The sequence below is a fragment of the Oenanthe melanoleuca genome, chromosome 8 (genome assembly GCF_029582105.1).
Source record: "Oenanthe melanoleuca isolate GR-GAL-2019-014 chromosome 8, OMel1.0, whole genome shotgun sequence".
NCBI classification, from domain to species: domain Eukaryota; kingdom Metazoa; phylum Chordata; class Aves; order Passeriformes; family Muscicapidae; genus Oenanthe; species Oenanthe melanoleuca.
Window position 1 is genome coordinate 27,888,493 of NC_079342.1, and position 21,105 is coordinate 27,909,597.

The 21,105-nt window shown below is 41.8% G+C and overlaps 1 protein-coding gene across 2 annotated transcripts in view; it reads left to right on the plus strand.

Moving 5' to 3' along the window:
• ABL2 (ABL proto-oncogene 2, non-receptor tyrosine kinase) overlaps window positions 1-21,105 on the plus strand; it is a 44,200-nt gene that overhangs the window by 12,206 nt on the left and 10,889 nt on the right. Inside the window, exons 1-5 of one of the 2 annotated variants that reach the window (XM_056497735.1) lie at window positions 13,725-13,899; window positions 17,231-17,401; window positions 18,090-18,385; window positions 18,947-19,219; window positions 19,955-20,039. In XM_056497735.1, the coding sequence (XP_056353710.1) occupies window positions 13,827-13,899; window positions 17,231-17,401; window positions 18,090-18,385; window positions 18,947-19,219; window positions 19,955-20,039 (898 nt within the window). In that variant the 5' untranslated portion in view covers window positions 13,725-13,826. Of the gene's footprint in view, window positions 1-13,724; window positions 13,900-17,230; window positions 17,402-18,089; window positions 18,386-18,946; window positions 19,220-19,954; window positions 20,040-21,105 lie in introns of those variants that run through there. The other variant, XM_056497734.1, reaches the window with a different exon arrangement.

Consider the following 21,105-nt stretch of genomic DNA (forward strand, 5'->3'; position numbering starts at 1 on the left):
TTGAACTCAAAGTATTATTTTAATCCTGCTTCATTAGTGTGAGTAAGAGTTGGAGTTTTTGTTTAGACAACATCAGTAGTTGGGACAGTAGCTGTTTTCAATATATTTTATGACTTTGTGATTTATTAGATAGTGTGAGGGTTTTGTTATGAAAGATCACTAATCAATACCAGCTTGAGTCCTGCTTTGCCATAGCTTCCAGATATTTAGGAAATGACTTTTGCTTTGCTTTAGACCTTCTTCATAGCACAAATTTATCCTACTACTCTGTAGGACTGTCAAAAGAATAAAATACCAAAACTGCAAGACACTTGATATATCAAGTGCTACAAAAATATCCTGTGTAGTATCAAGTCAAAATATTAGCATGCACTGACTGAGAATGTTGTGTAGGCTGTGAATTTAATGTGTCTGAGAATAGGCATTTACTGCTGGGTAGATCATGGTTAGCAGCAGTGAGAGGAGTCACCCACAAAGCAGGTACAACCTCAGCAGAAGTCTGGGGTTTAATAAATCCTCTTGCTCTTCCATTCTTTAATTGCTAATAAAACTTTTCAGCAAAAATTGTTCATCTTATTCCCTGAGCAGGGGATATGGTTACCTACCAGAGGGTTTAGAAATAAATCTTACTAGAATTTATATCCTCAATAGAAAAACATCATTGCCTCTTGTCACAAATCTGGAAAGCAGTGATCCAGATTTAGAAAAATCTCACAGTTTGGGATGAAATATTCATGCTGCTGTTTCCTGACTGCCTCTTGTCAAAAAGAGCAGGCACATCACCAGGTGGCAGGTAAGCCTTCTCAACTTTGTGTGGTAGCCTTCATACTGCTTTAAATCTGAAAAAGAAAGTGCCTGCACACCTCATTCCGAGGAGGAATGCCAGTTCTTGGAGCTTCCAGAGACAGCTGCACAGTTAGCACGTGTGTCTGCACAATGCTGCCCACCCAAAGCTCCAGACAAAAACAGGAGATGAATCCCAACAGCTGCAGAAGTTCAGTCTGTGAATCTTAATTAGGGTTAGGAGTTGTTGGAGGTGTTTCTTTTCATAATTGCCTAGTGGTGGGTGTAAGGGCTATATATCCCAGTTCAGGTAGTCAGGGTAATGCTAATGTCTTTATAGGGGAGGAGTTCTGGTGGTCTGAGCCTGTGTGAGTGCCACATCCCTCTAAAAATAAATAATGCTTATATGGACCATAGTGTTTTTCTGTGCCCTGCCAGGGTGCTCTTAGTTCTCCTTCATCTTTTCCCCTGCCCATGTTACACATGCTTTTGCACAGGCTAATTTTTCCAGTTGCATTTTTTTCTTTGAGAGGAGCTCTTATGACATTGGCAAAGCTCCCACTAAAACTGGTTTGAGACCTCCACACCCAGACATGGTTATTTTTCCTCACCAGTTTAAAGGAGCAACCTGTATTTTATGTATTTGTCTTAGATGACAGCAGCCACCTTCATGCACTAAAAAGAAAGCCAAGACTGTCAGTTTCCCTGTTACTCTATTTTACCTGTTATTATGTAGGACACCCTACCCTTGCTTTAGAGACAGAATCATTAGACTTCATATATTTTGAGTAATTTAGTTTCAATGCACTTCTGCAGCCTTTATCTCTTGTATCTAAAGTGATTTCCCCTTAACGAGCCAAACAGTAGCAATAACAGTAATATAAAATCTGTTATAAATAATCTGCCTGCAATATTCACAATAATAATTTCCAGAAGATTCACCAGGAATTTTCGAAATAAGACTAGTAGTTTTGTTTTTGTTTTTTTCCTATGATGGTGGGGGAGTTTTAAGTTAATCCAGGAAGTACCTGATCTTGAAATGAAGTTTTACAGGATATGGACTTGTATCCTGGTCATTTGAATAGCAGTGTGGTAAGACTGAATGGATGGAAACTTGTCAAAAGAGACCAATATTTCTGCCCAACAAGTCTAGTTCTGCCAATGAATCTGTTAGTCTAGTTTTGTAGTAATTAAGAATTAAGTTCTTACCCTGGCAATCTTTTACTCATTTTCATTAGACCGAATTCAGATGTGGAAGTTTTACTGAAGAGTCATGTTTGACGTTGCTGGCAAGAGGACACACCATCTCAGATTAGTCAGTCCATCTGAGGGCTGATTCCACTTGCTGTATTTGATCACAACTATTTGGTGTTTGCCATTACTCAGTCTCTGGCGTCAGAACCCAAGGTGTGACCCTGTATGTTTAATGTACTGATCTTTCTAGAGGAAAAAAAAAATTAAAATCTTGCTCTATACAGGTCCCTGCTGGATGTTCTCCAGGCTCTCATTTTTTGTATATCAGTCATTGATTTATGTGCTGTTCAGAGGCTTTTCCTTTTTGGGGCACTATTCATGATGAAAGCATGACCTTAAGGGGTGTTGTTCCCACAGCCTGTGCTGATGCATTGTGCTGGCACTTCAGCATCTTTGCTGGAGGAACTTAGTGTGCTAGGTGCTTCCAGATTTCAGCTCTTGGGTCAGCTTTTCAGGGACTGACCATACAGGCTTTAGAAAAATTTAACATGGTTATGCATATGTGATTTATTTTGGACTTAAAGAGACTTTGATCTCAAAACAGTCATAAGTCCATATTTCCTTGCCTCACTGTTTGTGACTGCTTTGGCACTTGCTCAGCTCTATAACCTATCCAGGTTACTTCTAAGCAGCAGCTCTCTTATATTGACTTTTAAGTGCTTAAAGTAGCTTGAAAGTAGTGAGAAGACAGTTTCTGGCAGTGATGTAGATGAGCAGGAGGCATGTCATTATTTCTAAAGACCCTTCAAATATTAATTAGCTCCTGATTCTGTAAAGCTGAAAACCCATTTTAAACCTCAAGCACAGCAGCTTTCAGTCAGGAGTTAACAGGATCCACCTCTGGATGCTCCATGGCTTCCTGAGAAGCAACTCCTGGTCTTGTAGTTTGCCTCAAGGGTACTTCTTGCAAAGAAATTTGCAAGTTAAGTAACACATCACAGCAGGTTGGAATTCTGAAAGAGAAATGCCCTGGAAGGCAGGTTTAGTAGCATCTCCAGAAGCTGGCAATATCTGCATTGTAGTAAATAAGGAGTGTCCATAAAGATGGGATAGAGAAGTCATTGGCTGGAAACAGGATCTGCATGGGATGGTAAATGTTCTGCTTTCTAACTACTGTACTGAGGAGAGCTATGGTCATTTAAATGTCTTCAAAATACAGGATTGCCATAGGTTACTGCTGTAAATAGTGGAAATGAAACTGAAAGATTCCCAAGCTGCCAAAAGCTTTGGAGTGGCTTTAATTTCCTGGATAAAAGACAAAGGACAGGATCCCTTTGCTATAAGAGGTTGAGTCAGAGTGACTACAAGGTCACCATGAGTTTTGGTTACTTGGGAGTAGGTTTGTACTTTGAGAGGCTCAAAAGACAATTTTTGAGAGGAGCATATAGAGAACTGCCTGTTGTCTTGGGATTTCCAAATTCAAGACAGCACCTGGTGTGCTGGTATAGCCCTGTAGTGAGCCCTGATCCCAAAGGGAGCACTTTGTGTGGCTGGTTCCTGCAGGGATACAATACAGCCCTGTGTAATCCAAGAGGTCAGCTGTCTGACAGCCAATATAGGCCAGCAACAACTGGGAATGTTTTCTGTGGAGTGGGAGGAAGAAGGAATGAGGTGGAACTCTGTCAAATTAGAAAAAAGAAAATACCTTAATTGAACTAGAGAAAGGGACCTTTCTTGGCCTTTCAAACCAGAAAATGTGGGGATACTGCACATTGTCACAACCAGACTTTGGTCTCAATTTCAGTTTAAAATTCACATTTCAGAAAACAACATTCCTAAATGAAGCAGTCTTACATAGCTCCCTGGAGCCAGCTGTATGGCACAACTGGCAAGTCTTGCCATGAAACTGAATGTGGCAATGTCCTTTTGTCAGAGCCTTTGGCTCTGTGGAAAAGCATCTTACTGTGCCCAGTAAAATCCATCCAAACTGATGTGGAGGGATGCAATTTAGGAACTAACCAGTGCTTTCCAGAGCTGAGTGAGCCACAGTGTTACACCTCCCACTGGGAATTTCCAGCCCTTTCCCTCTTCCTTCCTCCCTCAGAGTATATATAGAAAATACACTAAATTAAGCACTGGGGGAGGTGGCACCCAAAGGAGCTGTAGCAGAGGCTGAGTGGCCCCAGTTAAAAGTAGCTGACAATACCCTGACCAATCCTCTGTGCATCCCAGTCATACCACCCTTGCTGGCAGCAGGGGAGATGTCTCAGACAGCTCTGCTGGCATTGAGTGGGAGGAAAGCTCCTTAAATAGCCACTAGTGGGTCCTGTTCCCTGAGTGTGTCAACACTGAGTTGTTGTTTTATTCTCTGAACAGGAAAAATTAGTCAAGTAATTGTGTGGCAAGCAAGTGACAGAAATGAAATCATGTTTTTTGCTTTTTCTAATTGCTGGGTCTGTTTTAGCACACAGCAGATACTTTCCTTGTCATTTTGCATTTCTATTCAAAAACTTCCAAGCAGTGGATGAAAACCAGAACAAAAGAGGAATAGATTTGGTTAAAATCAAGGGAGTAGCATTGTATTGAACCTTATCACTGACTACTCTAAAAGAACACTTGTTTAGGTTCTAGGTTTGGAGTACCTGCATTTTGAGGGGATAAGGCAGCATTGGTCCCTTTCCCATCATTGTTAATCTTTGCATGTGGTTAAACTACAGTTTGTAATCCAGTCTTGACAAGCCTTATTCTTAATATACCTTACACTGTCTTCCTCTTCTTGTTCCAGGTGAACAGCAGATGTTGCTGTGGTGCCAAATCAATACAATTGGATTTCATTTAATTAGTGTTGTCTCACAGCCCATTATGATCCTAGATAAATCCAAACAACTGTTTTGTTTTTTCATATTTCCCCAGCACAAGGAGGGGATGTTGGCAGTGGTATAAAAAAAGCAAACCATTAGTGTTCAGGTTAGCACTGTAAATTGGCAACATCTCAGCTCTTTTGGGGATTTGTCTTTTGACAAATTATTAGATAAATCTGAAATTGTAGCTACCTTCTTTAGGATATTTATTTGTCTGTAGACCAGATTCTGACCTTGCTAGTCTGATGTTGCTAGCCAAATTGAAGGTTAGTCTAAGCATTTTCCATGCAATTTCTGCTTTTTGAAATGGCAGTCATGAACCTAGGCAAAAGATGTGGCCTAATGTGTCTGGGGAATTAAGCCACTTATTTCCACACTGTTGTACTTTGTTTGCTTTTCCTTACTGCTCTGAAAACAAATTAGTAGAAAAATCATCATCTGCAGTATGTTTTTGCTCTGTTGTCATCCAGGCACTGTCAAGTTTTCCTCCTCCTGGGTTATTTCTCCCTAGAGCAAATGATATTTTCTTTAACCAGTCTTCTAGTTCAGCAGTTTTCTAGATTCCTTTGCAAGGTAGTTTTTATCTTTTTTTTGAGATGCTCCTCACCTTAGGATAGCAATATCTACTGACTTAACCAGACCATACACTACTAACCACTGCTTGTAGTATATAGCTTGTTAGAAAACCTCAATTTTTTTTATGAATAGAGTCTATAAATGAAGCTGCTCTCAAACAGGAACAAAGTCTTTTACTCAGCTTTCTAATTTTCCTTAAATTCAACTGGTTTTTGGTTTTGTTTTGGTTTTTTTCCATTAAAAGCAGCTATGACAAATGATGTGAAAAAGAGAACAAATGGCAAGTGATAAACTTACTTTCAGGAGGTTGCAGGTTGATGAAGCAGAACAGGATTCAATGTGAACATGTAGAAGGTGGGACACAGAGAAAAATGGTTTTGTCTTTACGTTTGAGGTATTAAGTTCTGAGCTGCCCCTGTAACAACAGGAATCGAACTCTGAGCTGTAATAAGACATATCATGACAACATTAAGAATTATAATCCAAACAGCAGAGCATTAAGAATAGAAAGACATGTAGTTCTGCTACTGTACTAAGCTATGGTTTGAATCCTACATGTAATTCTGATCAGGTTGTTTGGGGAGGTGTGTGGTAGAGCTAGAAAAACCCAAAGGAGGAATGTTTAAAGGTGCCCAAAAGCAACAACATCAGACCTAAGAGAAACTCTTCAGCCTGGAGGAGAGATGGCTGAGGTAAAATGAGATAAGGGCTTAGAAAAATCACAAGTAGCAGAGAAAGCACCTACAGGTACTGATCATTTGGGATTTGCCTTGTAGAGACTGAGGATCATCTAATGAAATTGAGGTGTCAGAGCCTGTTCTTTGTTCTACCAGGTGCTGTGAGCTCTTGGTACTGTGGCAGCAGGATTTTGTTTGTGTGTGAGGTTAGTTTGCAGTACTTCAGACAGCAACTGGACAAAATAAGGACTATCAGGAGGTTTAATGGCAACAACACAAGCTCTGGCTCAGAACACCTCAAGCTCCAACATGTTGGAGGCTTGGAAAGTGTTCTGGAATAATATGATTACCCTTTTCCCAGGCAGGATGCTGGGCTGTAAGTGACCCAGGATGGTGGTTGTTGTGTGCCTGAAGAATCCCAGTTGTCAGCTAACTTGCTTTTGACATTTTTAAGTGTTCTGCTAAATCTGAGGGGCAGGACTTATTTTTCCTGTCATGCTTCCTTTAAATGTTCTATAGTTGTGATGTTAACAATCAAAAAGTGCTGTACTTACTAAAAGATAATCCACAACTTTGCTGTAGATGTAAAGCATCTTTAGTAGCAGACAGGTAAAATGTGTGTTTATATCTTAGCTACATAAAATTCCATCTAGTTTAATACATTGGCTAGTCTTAGCTCTCTTGAAGTAATTTAACAAAAATATTGTTTTTTCTATTATTCTGTCTTAAAATATCTGAACTACTGAATAATATCCATTACAAACGTACTAAATTATATAAACATTTTCAAGCCAGTTCCACTTAATTTATTCACAATTTTTAAAATTCACTTGCTGTTAACCTTTCTAATAAAACTGATTTTATTTCTACAGCAGCAAGTCAGACAGTCACTTTTTTGTAGCTATACTTTTAGTAGTACTGAAGCTGCTCAGTCTTATAGTGGCTTCTTTTCTTTCAAAGCTGTATTAATTCTGCCATAACCCAGAAAGGATTTCCCAAATACATTATTTCAGTGATTGCATTCTTGACTTAATCTTGAATTCAGATATGTGAGGGCCAAGCACTGCAGTTAGATTTGGAGAAGTGAATGTGGTGTCACAATCTGAAGCTGTCGGCAGCGCTGAGCCCGGAATTCTCCCTCTGGAGAGGCTGGGCTCGTGTTTCCCTGGTCACAGAGCAGCTGCTGGGCCAGCACTGCTGAATGGAGCCCCTTGTCTGCCTGCTGGAGCCAATGGCAAGGCTCTGGCTTTCCAGCAGGAAGCGGTTCTGCAGCCAGAGCTAAGTTTAGTGCTATGGATTTGTTCCTCTGACTTCACATTCCCGCTGTCCCCCAGAGGGAATCAGCCCAGGGGGTGAAAGGAGCTGGACAGCCAAACCTCCCTCAGCTGAATGTCAGGTGCTTCCCACGTTAAGAGTTTTCCCTCATTCTGAAGTTCACAACACAGCATGCAATTTTTGGGCAAGTATTCACGCTAAAGCTCGGCTTTTCTTGGAGGAAAGGAAACATTTGTTTGTTTTCTAGGACAAATGTATTTCAAAGGAGGCAAGATGACAAAGGTGTTTTAGTCAAGTGAAGTAAATATTCTAAAAAGGAACCCCCTTCTTTGTTCAAGAGAAGAAAATGGCTGTGGACGATGGCTTGAACAGCATATTGGTTGCTGACAAATGAGGTTGACAGTTTTGTGATTTATTTTTAGCTGGAGAATTTTTTTTTAACCAGAAGTACTGTGTAGCCTTGGCAGTTGCTGCATATTCGGTGTGGGTGGATGGAACTGAGAAATCGCATCTGTGCTAACAAGCGTTTTGGGATTCCATTAAAAAATTAAACTCATGTACTGGAAACTGAAGCTGTACCAGCTCACCTGGGGAGCTCTGCCCTCTGCATATCCTCCACAAGGTAAGCAGTGCTGCCTGTCCAAGGCACTTGCAAAAATACTTGGGCCTCAAGATGTGACATCAACTCAAATTTGGGCTGTTAGATTGACATTTTCTTTCTCTCCTGAGATAAGTCAATGAATTAATCTCTACCCTCTCCTTCCAAGTTTTCCCTCTAACTAAAAGGGCTAAAAATAAAATTCAAAAAGGCAGCTGAGAAACAGTTTAATGTGGTTGTTGATCCAAGTGCTGAGTCTAAGGAAAGTACCTAATAATGTAAGGCTTCTAGTAAGATGTAATTATGTCACTGGGAAAGCAGCTTGGACATTTATATCATGTTAGCTCCAATATCTGACCAGTTAGTGCTTTACATCTGCAAAATAAATCTCTCTCCAGCTAGACTTCATGAGTGTGGGTATTTCTGGCTTCTTCAGGATCAGCTGAACTGTGATTTCTCAAGTTGCCTTTTTGCAGAAGAGGTCTTACTCAAATGTTTGTGTTACACTGCGAGTAATTAAGTACACATTTAATTTGCTTAGAAGTAGATAATATCTGGCTTTGATGTGGCCAGTAGTAGCAACTCCCCAGGAATTCTGTTGCAGTGAGGTATAATCCCCATTAAGCAACTTCTCTCCCAAGGTACTGATTTAAAAAAGCACTAAATGACTTGCTGTAAGCTGTCACATATTTGGCCATCCCACCTTTCCTGGAGCAGGACTGGGTGACCTAATCCTCCTCACCCTTCTCACTGGAGAGGTTTACTGGAACTTGCCAGGGCAGAGGAAGAATGTCAAACAGACTTTTGATCTGCAGTTTCCCAGTTACCTTTGAAATCTGTGTCCCTTTGTAGCACTCTTTTCCCTAAAGCTGACATTGTGGAAGTAGTTGCTGTCCACTGTGGGCAGCATTCAGAGGAAGAGAGGTTGGAGCTTCAGTACTCAATGGAAGGAGGTATGTGATACAGAGCATTTACAGTTGATGGTCTCTGCTTGTTTCCAACTCTGGCAGTTGCAAAGCTGACAGGCTCTATAGAAGCTGAGTAAATATTTGGGAATGAAAGGAAAAACACTTTGATACAGTATTCAGGATTTTGTGACGGGGTTACATTTGGAGTTTTTTTGTTCTAAGAACCTCTTAGTATTTAATTTTCATTACATTAAAATCTCTCTTCAGGAAAGGAAAGAGTTTTTTTCCTTATCTGTTGTGCTGTTGGGTTTTGGTTCCTCACCCAGAGGCCCATTTAAAGAAATCAGTCTTGAGCTGTGTCTGGTCCTGTGCTTCTGACCATTCCCAGTACCTGTAGCAAGATACATCTTTTGTACTTTTTAACAACTGTTAGGTCCAGCTGTCTTATGCTTACATGGGTTCCTCACCCTAAAGTGTTTTTTAAATGCATCTAAACCTCTGCATCATTTTGCTGGCTGCACTTAACAGAATTGCTTTCCTGGCAGGGTTCTGTGAAAATCTTAGAGGTGATGAGAGCCAGACTATTTGGTTAACAGTATTGTACAGAACATGATCAATACTTCATCTACTTCAAAATTCTCTCTGAAAACAGCAGAGCTACCAAATGCTTCCATAGATGGTTCAGTCACAGCCTATTCTTTGGTCTATGAAGAAATTGAAGCATCTTGGTTTCAAGGAATGAAGACTTTCAAATGAAAGCTTGGGAGTTTAAACTTTATTTATTTCATACTGGATTCTGCAACAAAAAGCCACTTCACCAGAAATTAGTTTAGGAAGAAATAGGGAAACACTGCATTATGTTGATAATGGGAGAATGTGTCAATGATACTTGAGCAAAGAAATGGGCTGAGGGACACCTCTGAATGCATTAATAACAGTGAGGCAGAATAGCTGGTACCAGGGAAACAGAAGACAAACAGTTTGTCTAAAATCTTAACACAGCTAACCCCTTGTAATGTTCAGGTAGACAGACAATATCTTGAATTCTTCATACATTGGTGGAATTAAATCAGTGGAGACCAATTTGTCTCTCTCCTTTTACCAATTAGATTTAGTAGCACCAAAACCTTCTCTTCCCTTGGATTTTTATATCAAGCTAGCCAAGAAGCCCCTCTTCTAGGCAAAGACCCACCACTTTAACCCCTGTTTCATGTCAGCACTTCATCATGTTGGAAAATTAATCTGTTTGCAAGAGCTGAAGCATATAGAGAGCTCCTTCTCCATGGATTTTTCACTCTGAAACCAAAGATGACTTTTATCTATGTCAGATATATTTTGATAGTTGAAGCACAGTGGTGCTGCCAGCTTGAAGTATTTCCTTTTATATGATGGGAGCTGTTTGTGATGAAATTTTGTCACTGACTCTGAAGTCTCCTCCCTTTCTGTCTCTTCCAGCCTGGTACCATAAATAGAAACCTACTCCTTGCCCATCCCAAGTTCTTGGCTTGGAGCTGTATTTCTTAGCTTTCCTCAGTGGGTTGTTTACAATACTTAAACCTTGCCCCACTCTGTGGGAGGCCCAAGGACTAACTATGGGTCTGTGCTTCATGCTAGCAAACCACCTTATTAAGAGTCTGGTTGCTTGCAGGAGAGTAACACCTAGGAATGGCATTTAGTTAGTGCCTGCATTTTACCAAAGCCATATGTGAGCTGTCTGACCCCTTACACTGGTGTTTTTCACAGACACATGGATGGCAGCAGAAAGACTAGGTGGTCCATTTAGGTAAGGCTGCAGTCTGTTACAGGGTAAAGGAAGTTCATAGCTCTGCTTCAATACTACCACATTATTAGATAGCAGAAACTTGGCCTGTTCAGCACGGGTTGCTTTTCAGCATGTAGCTTGTCCTGAGTATTTTTGGTTAGCAGGAAGCAATGAGACTTGGATTCAGAAACAAAGCTGCTGTAGAACTTGATACTGTTCCAATTGTGTCAGCAAAATAGGAAACCCACTTGCTGCTGTGTTATCAGTTTTGTTTCCTTGTATTCATTAAGGCAGAAATCCTCCCACTGAGAAGCCAGTTAAAGATCTGAAGGTCCAGTGGTGTAATGTGATGGATGTTTTGAAGGTGCAGTGGAAAATACCAGTTATACCAGCGCTCATTAGGTACTTGATGGTCTACTTTCCATGAGTTGATGGCCAGTGTCTGTTCTTTGGTAGTCTTAAAAGCAAGCAAATAAAATGAGTCTGTCTTAAAGCAGAATCATAGGTAATTTATTGGTGTTTAGTTTAAGGACTCAAGAGTGAAAATAAAGTGAGATAGTGGCATATGCAGGGATCTTAGTGGCTTTGTATTTGAGTTGTCCTATGTGAAAAAATACAAATCTACACCCTGTGGGTTTTGCTGTAAAACACCAATATATCAGATTAAGACTGTGTGCAATAACCAGTATTTACCCTATAAACCTCCTTGTCTCTCTCCTGTTGACAAACCAATCACTTTGGCCTATGGCAAATAATACCAATCCAATTTCAGGGCTGTATTTTCATTAACACGTTTTTTTCTTTGATTAAGAGACACTGAAATTCAGAGTATAGCAAGTTTTTTAGAAGCTCCCTGAACTATACATTACAAAGTAGCATAGTCAGCAAGATCTCCTTTTATTCAACTTTTCCCCACTGCTGGAAGAATTAGAAAAAAGCTTCTAAATGGATGACTTGTACAGGAAGTTTTACAGGAAGGGTAACTAGTCTCAGGAAACAGCTTTGAAGGCACCACAGGGAATAGGGTAAAGAGCTCTGAAGAACTGCTGTGCCTGAAAGATGGATTCTTCCACTGAGCAAGTGAGTGTACCAGAATTAAGATTTTATGTCATACACTTACTGTGAAGGGCATAGGAACAGGATGCAGATGTCAAAATGATGGCCTGCAGTGTAAAATGACTATCCAGGAAAATCAGTTTTAAGAGCAGTAATGCTCATCTAGAAGCCAGAAAGAGGCTTGATTTTATTCTGGCTGGGTGCATTTGACAGGACCATATGAACTGCTATGTACTCCATATCCTTTCTACTGGAGAGCACCTTCAGGAGGGTGTCTGGAAAGAGTGTAGGCACAAATTACTCTGTTGCAGGAGACTTACAGCCAAAATGTTTCTCATCCATAATGCCAGTGCTGGCAACTACATGATTCCCATCAGGAGCTCTTAATACACCAGCCAGCCTCTTCTGACAGAGGCTAAAATTAATGGGGTAAGTAGGGATATGTGCAAGATACATTATTAATCCAACTTAAATTCCTGCTAATCCTTCTTTGTTCAAAATACCAATTACTCATCTGTTGTACTTTAACTAAGAAGGTAAATGTGTTATTTTAGCTAAGGTTAGTTACTGTCACAGCTGAGACTAATCTGGTCACAAATCTGTACTTAACTTGCCTTTTCCTGCTACCATTCTAGGTAAGGGTGATTGTCACAAAGCTCACCCATGTCTTTCTGAAGCTGTGCTGGCTTTCTCCACACATTCTGATTATTCTTTATGTATTAGGAGACGTGCTAAGTTCAGTACAAATGGCAGTGTAATTCAGAGTACCTGGAGCAAATGCAAGCTGAGAAAACTGTAAACTGCAAGAAGCAAAACAAAGAGGAAAAGAGAGAAAGCCCAGGAGCTCTGAAATAGAGGTATCTCAACCTCTGACCACTGGGTAGCATGCTGCAGGGTTCACTGAGCTTGGTTTTGGAAGAGGAAGAAAAGAGGTCACCCCCTCTCAGAACTTTAGGAACAGCAGTATTCGGGTGTTCCTAAGATAATTTTTTGGCTAGTTAGTTTTCCACAAATGCCAGGTGTTGGTTGCAGGGGAAATTACTCATGTCAGAAGCCATATGGGAAAGGCAACTCCTCATCATCACAGCATCTCCACAGCTCTATATACTCTTTTTCTACATTCATAGCCTTACAAAACACTAACATTTGGAATAAGCCTGGTTGCTTACCTTTAGTCTAATTTGAGTAAACATCACACAGTGCAGCTGCCCTCTCACAGAACACTGCACAGAACTTCACAGATTATGGAAATGCTGCTCTCTTGCCTCACTGGACTGGAGCAACTCCTCTTCCCCCACAAAGGCCTAAACCACAGACTTCCCTTTCTCTGCTCCCTTTTATACCCTCTGCAGGCCCACCACCCTCCCAGGTGTGACTCTGCCATGGTGAGTGCTGGCTTGTTGACCCTTCCATGGCCACCTGGCAGGAGGAGCCTGGCCTGCCACAAGGCAGCTCTACTAGAAAACCAGGGCTTTTAAAGACTTCATCAACAAATCTGGGGGTTTTGAGAGGTAATTTGATGGGGCCCTTGTGAAAAACTGTCCTAGGTGTTACTAAATCAGCAAATGTGCAGCTCAGACTGGGTGCACGGTCCTGGCCTTGTTTTCTGTGTCTTTCTGAATTCCTGACATGTGTAAGAACATTCATGTGCTCAGTGTTTGTACCTCTCTGAGATGTGGATTTTCACTCACTAACATATTTTCCTGTTGTTTCCCATAAGCAGTGCTCCAGCAGTGGTATGTGGAGTGGAGAAGTGAATCAATCTGGGCGGTCCCCTTAATGGGTGATCTGTTTTGTAATTTGTGCAAAGGAATTTCTCCAAGGAAACTGTTTGCTTTCTTCCCAAACACTTTGTTACCTAACTCAGAGTGGAACAAAACTGTCTCTACAGCTCATCTCGAAGTTGTTTCAACTTGCAGTGCATCCCCACATCCTCAGTGTGTTCAGCAGTCCCTGGGAAGCTCCTCCCTCCCATCCAGTTAATAACCAGTTAGCCCAGGGCTGGCTTTCCCAGTCTCTGCTTTGCTGCCCGGCAGCGCTTCCTTTCCCCTTGGCCCCTGGCGATTGCTGTGCTGGAGCCTTTGTGCTCGGGAGCTTGTGGTGCCAAGCAGCCTCTCTGCTCTCTGGGAGCACAGCATGAGCGTGGGGACAGTCCTGTTCCAGTCCAGCAGCTATGGCAAGGAGGGCACGCTGCTCTGCTGCCTCGCAGGTAGGATGCTCGGGGTGCTATCCTGTTCTTCCCTTTCCTCTGCTTTTCCAAGTGCTTCAAGGAGGATCAGGTCCTTCCATGTCTGTCTTTGTCTTGTAGTAGGAGACCAGCCATAGGCAGGTGTGAGATTGCCAGCTTTTATCAGGATTTTAGGATTAGTGAAATGCTTCTTTTCTACGAGTAGTTATGCAGTATTTCAGAAGTAGAGACCACTTCAGCACTTAATGTGACTCTGAAATTTAAAGTTTAGCATACTCTACTCCTGCTCTGAGACCAAAGAGATTGGTAATTGGAGTGTTGGCAGCAAGGGTGGGGGACAAAACACCCCTTACATGGTAGCTGGATAGGAAAGCATTCATATCCGGAGAGAAGCAAATTGTATTGTGGGAATAAAGAAAAGGAAGGAGATAGATGAAGCATAACCTCCTTCTGTTGCTGTGTATTACTTGTTCACTAAGTGATGATGTAAGTTTTCCATTGCATAGGAAATGAAATTGATAATGTAAGATTAATGATTAGCCTTGAAAAGGAGCTGATGTAAAACTGAATTTCCCAGCTCATTTCCTGACTTTTGGTGCAGGTAGAGCTTGCAAACTATTCAGCTGGAGGGGCACCTTTGGTGACATGCTTTGGTTATCTCTGTTATGGTCATGTTTCACTTCTGTGATGGATGGTGTAGCTCCCACACTGTATGGAGCAGTGTAGGCTGCTATGGAATTATAACCTACAAGAAGTACTTTTGTATCCTGGTAAAAACCTCTTTAGGTGCTGGGTAACCCTTACAGCTGTTTAAGCATTCAAGTCACTTTAACATGAAAGTGAAGGAAGTTAGTGAGACGTGAACTCTTAAAAGCATCTGTTTTTTAGGTAATGTGATTTTTAGGTAAGCACTGTAGATAAGTGATTGAAGCTTCTCATCAAACATTAACTTCTGTTGGCTTTTTTGTACATCAAGTGTAAGTGTTAAGAACACGTGCCAGCCTCCCAGGCATTCCCAAGAAAGTGGTAGGAGTCCCACATCTGCCTTGACTCCCTGCTGCCAGTCCAGCACAGCCCTGCACGTTTCCCTGTGGGCAGAAATCTTGGTGCTGAACAGGTGGCATTTCTGCTGGCTTTGCCTCGCCTGCAGTGGGCTCAGCTGGGCACAGGGCTTGCTGCAGCAGCTCTGGAACTGGGCTGGCCCCTGGCTGCTCCAGGCTATCCATGGGTGCATGGATAAACACTTAACTTCATGCTGTCTGTGGAGCAGGGCTTGGGTTCTCAGTGCGTGAGCTTTTCTGGCTGGAGAAAGAAACTGAAAGGATGCTTTGACTTAGAATAAATGTAATATTTTTGTTTAAAGCCTTTCACTAGTTGGCAGATACGTAATTGAAAGTAAGAAGGTAATTAACACAATTAAGGTATTTTGGAGTTGAAAGGTTGGGTATTTTTTGGAAACTGCCTTTTTGTGTTTGCTCTCTAGCAGAGATATGTAAGTCAGGGTTCTCGGACAGCACTTCTTGACTTTGCCTAAAGTGCTGAATCACTCATGGCACAAGTCACTGTAGGAGCATAAAGAATGTATTATTTAATTAAATATGTATTTTTACTCCATAATGAGAGCTGGATTTAGGAACTGGTGTTCTTTATGGAGCTTAGTGTGCACACATCCAGCCCCAAGAAAATACAGTGGGATGTTGGCAGCCGTGCTGTAATGTAGGTGTCTGAGCATTGAGATTTCTTATTTCCCATGGCAACATCCAGTCTGATGGGTTAATGTCTTGTAAAAATAATTGCAGTTGAGAATTAGGAATAAGAAGTGTATGTAAATATTGCATCTGCAGGCAGTGCAATCAAGGAACTGACAATTTGGTGCCTTAGTCTGTAGTCTCTTCTTTTTGTGCTAGGAGAACCTCAACAGAAGGCTACTTTTAGATTATTAAGCAATTGCCAGATGAACAGGTTAAGCAAGTAGTAGAACTCTGCATAATTACCAGAAATGTAGTCAAAAGCCACTTAGCTACCTTTAAAATGGAAGCAGAACAAACCTCAACCACTTACTTTTTCATATACCTACAATACAGTTTAAAAATTACCTTATAGGCTGGAAACCCCCCTTACTAGGCATTTTCCAGACTTGAGCTCTGTCCTGTGACACAGATTTGACATGTTATGTGCCTGTTACATGGCTTTTCCTGTTTTGTGTCTCACTGACTTCCCAGTTTTCCTGTTCTGTGCTGCATTTGAGCTCTTTGTTCCTTTTTCAAGTGCGTTATAGACCAGCTCTTTCTCATGACTGTAAATCTCAGGGGCCTGTGGGGAAGGGGGTAAGTGTAGCCACACACAAATTTTCTGGCAGTGTCCACTTAAATAAAAACATCCCAAGCCTGACTTCTCAGCCCCTCAGAAATGTGCCAAACCAATGACTGCAATGCAAAGAACGCCTCAGATTTTCTTAGAGAGAACTTTTTATGTTTAGTGCATTTAGTGACATCTCTTTGCAGTATGCATTTCTCTAAGTTCAGCTAGAGAATTCAGAAATAGATATTGTGACAGGGCTTAGATTTGTACCATCAGAAAAGAAGCATATAACTTTACACCTTTATATGTTTTTGTTCCCTTGAGCAGCCCCCAGGTATGAAACCACACCATCACTCTTTTTCTTGTCTTAATATTGAGATTTACTCTACTACATTTTTGGAAAACCTCTCCATGAGTTAGAAAGCCAGTGATGGTCTTGACATAGCAGTAGCATGAAGTGTTCCAAGTTTTGCTTCCTACAACAGTTCTTCATAAAGCACCATGGATTTAGATTGGTTATAATCATCACAAGAACTGTAAAGCCTTCTGTCCCTGTCCATGTCAGTTTTCCACCTCTGTTTACACAGTCTTGAAATGTATTACAAATCACTCTCATTCCTGTTAATATTGAACCAGTTACTATCCCAGCATCTCATTTGTGTCATAATTCAGTCTTAACCTGTATTTGTAATGTTGGTTTCAGATCCAGGCTATGTCCACCACAGAAACAATAAGGACAAAATTTAACATTTTGTGATTGAAAGGTTTCCTTCACTACTTCCTGTAATTTTAAAAAGTGCTTTTAATTGTGCACCTATTTTTAATCTGTTAATGCTTAAATAATTTCAAATAGAAGTGTAGATAAATAAAAGTATATATAATATAATAAATATTAAATAGAGATTTTATATACACAGCTTGCAGCAGTTAAATCACCTTCTCCAGGAGTTGGACTCAGTGATCCTTGTGGGTCCCTTCCAACTCAGGGTATTCCCTGCTTCCATAATTAGAATTGCACACAGAGTGATTGGCCCTGCTGTCCTTTCCTCAGAGGCGCTGCACCGCCCCTACGGCTGCGACGTCGAGCCCCAGGCACTGAACGAAGCCATCAGATGGAGCTCCAAGGAGAACCTGCTTGGAGCCACTGAGAGCGACCCCAATCTCTTTGTTGCACTTTACGATTTTGTAGCAAGTGGTGACAACACACTCAGCATCACCAAAGGTAAGACAGGGAGCACAGAGCAGCTGTGGGGCTTGAGAACTTATGGAATCCTTGCCTGGATAGGAATGGGAACAGTGAACTTAGAGAGTGGGAATACTGCACTTAGAGAAGGCTATTCTCTGCGGTGGTGCTGGGAAGCAGGCAGTCTGACACCTGGTGTTAGAGGGACACCTGCTGGGCCGTTCTGCTGGGACAGCCACAGCCCAGCCTGTTCCTGTGCCAGGCTCCCCACATAACTGTCCCTGTGATAAGGGCTGAGGGAAATGGGTACATCACAGATGGTAACAGAACTCAGCAATTTCATCCGGGGGCGGAATCAAGAATTAAGCTTGCACAGACACTTTCTGATTCTGGCCAGTACATGTGTCAGAACTGTTTAATCGTATGTCATTTAATGCTTCAAGGAAACAAACCTCATTCCTCCAAGAAAATAAAATCTTCCTAGTCTTACAAGCTGTAGTACAAGAAGCTTTTAAAGTTAATCTTACTGCACTAAATCACTGAACGGTATCCTAGGTATTCTGTTGGGGACTGTGCTTCATAAATAGTTCATATGTAGCAGCTTAATTGTAAGATGATTTCTATTGTTAAGCTACAAACCCAGGCACAACTGATGCCGAGTTTCTCCCTCAAACAGACACAACAGCTTGCCCTGTGCTTATTTTGTGTTTTTCCTTTCTGGTGACAGGTGAGAAGTTGCGAGTCCTGGGTTACAACCAGAACGGTGAATGGAGCGAGGTACGTTCGAAGAACGGGCAGGGCTGGGTCCCAAGCAACTACATCACTCCAGTGAACAGCCTGGAGAAGCACTCGTGGTACCACGGGCCGGTGTCCCGCAGCGCAGCAGAGTACCTGCTGAGCAGCCTCATCAACGGCAGCTTCCTTGTGCGCGAGAGCGAGAGCAGCCCCGGGCAGCTGTCCATCTCGCTCAGGTACGAAGGGCGTGTTTACCACTACCGGATCAACACCACCTCCGACGGGAAGGTAAGACCTCTGGGCACTGCTGTGGGGAGGGGAGATGAAGGTATTAATTGAGAGGTGGTGCAGATCCAGTATCAATATAATAGAAGAACACGTGTGCCGAGGGTTTGGTGATAACTGCCCCAACAGCACTTTGAAAGAAGTGCAGACAGTTCTTGTCTGGGCTAAAACTAGCTGGGTAGCAAGGCAGCTGTGGTTGGAGGTGGTGATAGCCTTCCACTCATCCCCGTAGAAGCAGCAGAGCTTTGGTAAGTTGGCATTTTTAACCAAGATCAAGCAGTGGCATGTTGTGTTGAGAGACCTAAGCATTCCAATTTCTAGTCCTGTAAAGCACAAGGCAGGAGATAGCACAGTTCTTAAGTGATGACTTATATGTAGTTGCCTTCTGCAGGTAAAAATCCCACAGATTAATAGCTATTTGCCCAACAAGAAGAGAACAAGTATTCTACATCCTGGTTTTCTGATTTTTTAAAAAAATATTAGAATGTTTGTACCTATATTCCAATGTTACTGAAAACTTCCAGCTGCCTTCATTTAAGCAGCTTCCTGTTTCTTGCTTCACAGGTCTATGTGACAGCAGAAAGTCGTTTCAGCACCCTGGCAGAGCTCGTGCACCATCACTCCACAGTGGCAGATGGCCTGGTGACAACTCTGCATTACCCAGCCCCCAAGTGCAATAAGCCCACCGTGTATGGGGTGTCCCCCATCCATGACAAGTGGGAGATGGAGCGCACCGACATCACCATGAAGCACAAGCTCGGGGGAGGGCAGTATGGAGAGGTCTACGTGGGGGTCTGGAAGAAATACAATCTCACAGTGGCTGTGAAAACGTTAAAGGTGAGTTTTCAGTTTTGGGCACTGTTCATTTGGTCACTGTTTATGACATGAGTAAGGAAATTGTGATGTTCTCAGCTACACCTCATGATACGATCATGAAGATGGAGTGTGCTGATCTGCATAAAATCCATGCTTGAGAGTACCTGTGCAGATTAAAGTGACCCTGTCAAAGTTACACCAGTTCATGTGGCTTAGAAACACATAGGAATTTTGGCCCAGCAGGAGCTGCATGTCCAAGTCAGACCAGTAGAAATGGTTACAAACCCAACTTCCCTTCCTCCAGAGGAGCTGTGGAGGCTTTAAGAAATCAAAGGTGTAGAAAATACCTTCAATAAGCTGTCTTCCACTCCTGAAAAAATTCAGCTTCTCCATTTATCTTCCTTTTCAAAACCTTGTGTTGGTTTCAGCATTAACAACTGCAATTCTAAGTGCCCCCTGAGTAACTTAATTTTTATAGCTATACAGGGTAACTGAATCAGTGATCCTGAGAGTCCTCTTCTCACCTGCCACAACAGCTACCAAATGAGCAAGCCTGGCCCTGCCAGGGTTTTGCAGATCCGTCTGCAGGACAGCCAGGCAGCTGTTCAGGGCTGTTACAGTTTGCTTTGGTAAAAGCCAAAACAGCAGAATGGAGACAAAGATGTCATTATTTATATTCAATCTGGATGTGTGGTGTTAACCAGACCTTGGTCATGAAGATAAATGTTCTCTTCTTTTGCCTCTCTGTCTGTCTAGGAAGATACCATGGAGGTGGAAGAGTTCTTGAAAGAAGCTGCTGTGATGAAGGAGATCAAGCACCCAAATCTAGTGCAGTTGTTAGGTCAGTGAAATGCCTTGCTCTTTGTATTCTTACTTAGTCTTTATTTTGGTAGAGACTTGCCTAGTTTAAATGCAATGGCAGCTCTTCTGTATTTATATAACTTTATGAATCAGGTCAGGGGTGGTATTTTTCACAGCTTTATGTAATATTGGAGCTAAGAGACACTAATTTTAAATAAAACATCAAATATAGTCACTTACATTAGTAGACAATTTTGCTGTTGAGGCATGACTGTTACATAAAAGTTTGCAATATCATCCTCCTGCTGGTTTGTGTCCTTGGCCTTAAACATGCTCCAGGGTTCAGTGATCAGGTTCAGATTCCTTCTCTTCTCTGTTAAATCAGATTTACAAAATCATTTTCTGTGACTTATTTTTCTGAGAGAACAGGAAAAAATTGTAAGAAAACTCAAAGTGAAAGGAAAAATTCTGTTGGAAGCACAACAAATACCGTTCTCCACACTTCTCAAATCAGAAACTTTTACAGAAAGAACAAATTAGTCTATAATTAGGTAGAGGACACCAGATTGCTGCTGCTGTGATTTGTATCACCAAATAAGTACATGAGATCAAACGACTCAGGACTGGAAAAAATCCATGGGCTTTACATCTTGGCTCTGCCCTGTTGTCTCACTGGCAGATGCATGATATGATGAGCAGTATTAAATAGTTTGCATAGCTGTTAAATCTACATGCACAAAGATTCTTAAGGAGACACCCTAAACCTTTACTAGTGTGTAATTGCCTCTGGATTTGTGGCACTTTCAGGAGCAGAGCTGTCAAGCCAAGCCTAGGATGAAAGGGGAAATGTGAAGAATTTGAAGGCTTTTGCTAATGGCAACCGTTCTGTACTCTTTTTATATAAAAGGGCACAGATGAAGTGTGTGCCAGCCCTGTCTGGTTCCAGGAGCAATGACTCAGAGATTTGTCATCAGAGAGCTGCATTTTTGCTCTTTCTGATGCACAGGGCAGTTGTGCTTTACTCCTGAATGTGTGAAGAGCTGCAGGGGGATCCCAGGTCTGTGACAAGAGTATCCTGTTGCCTTCCTCCTCTGCTTTTACATGCT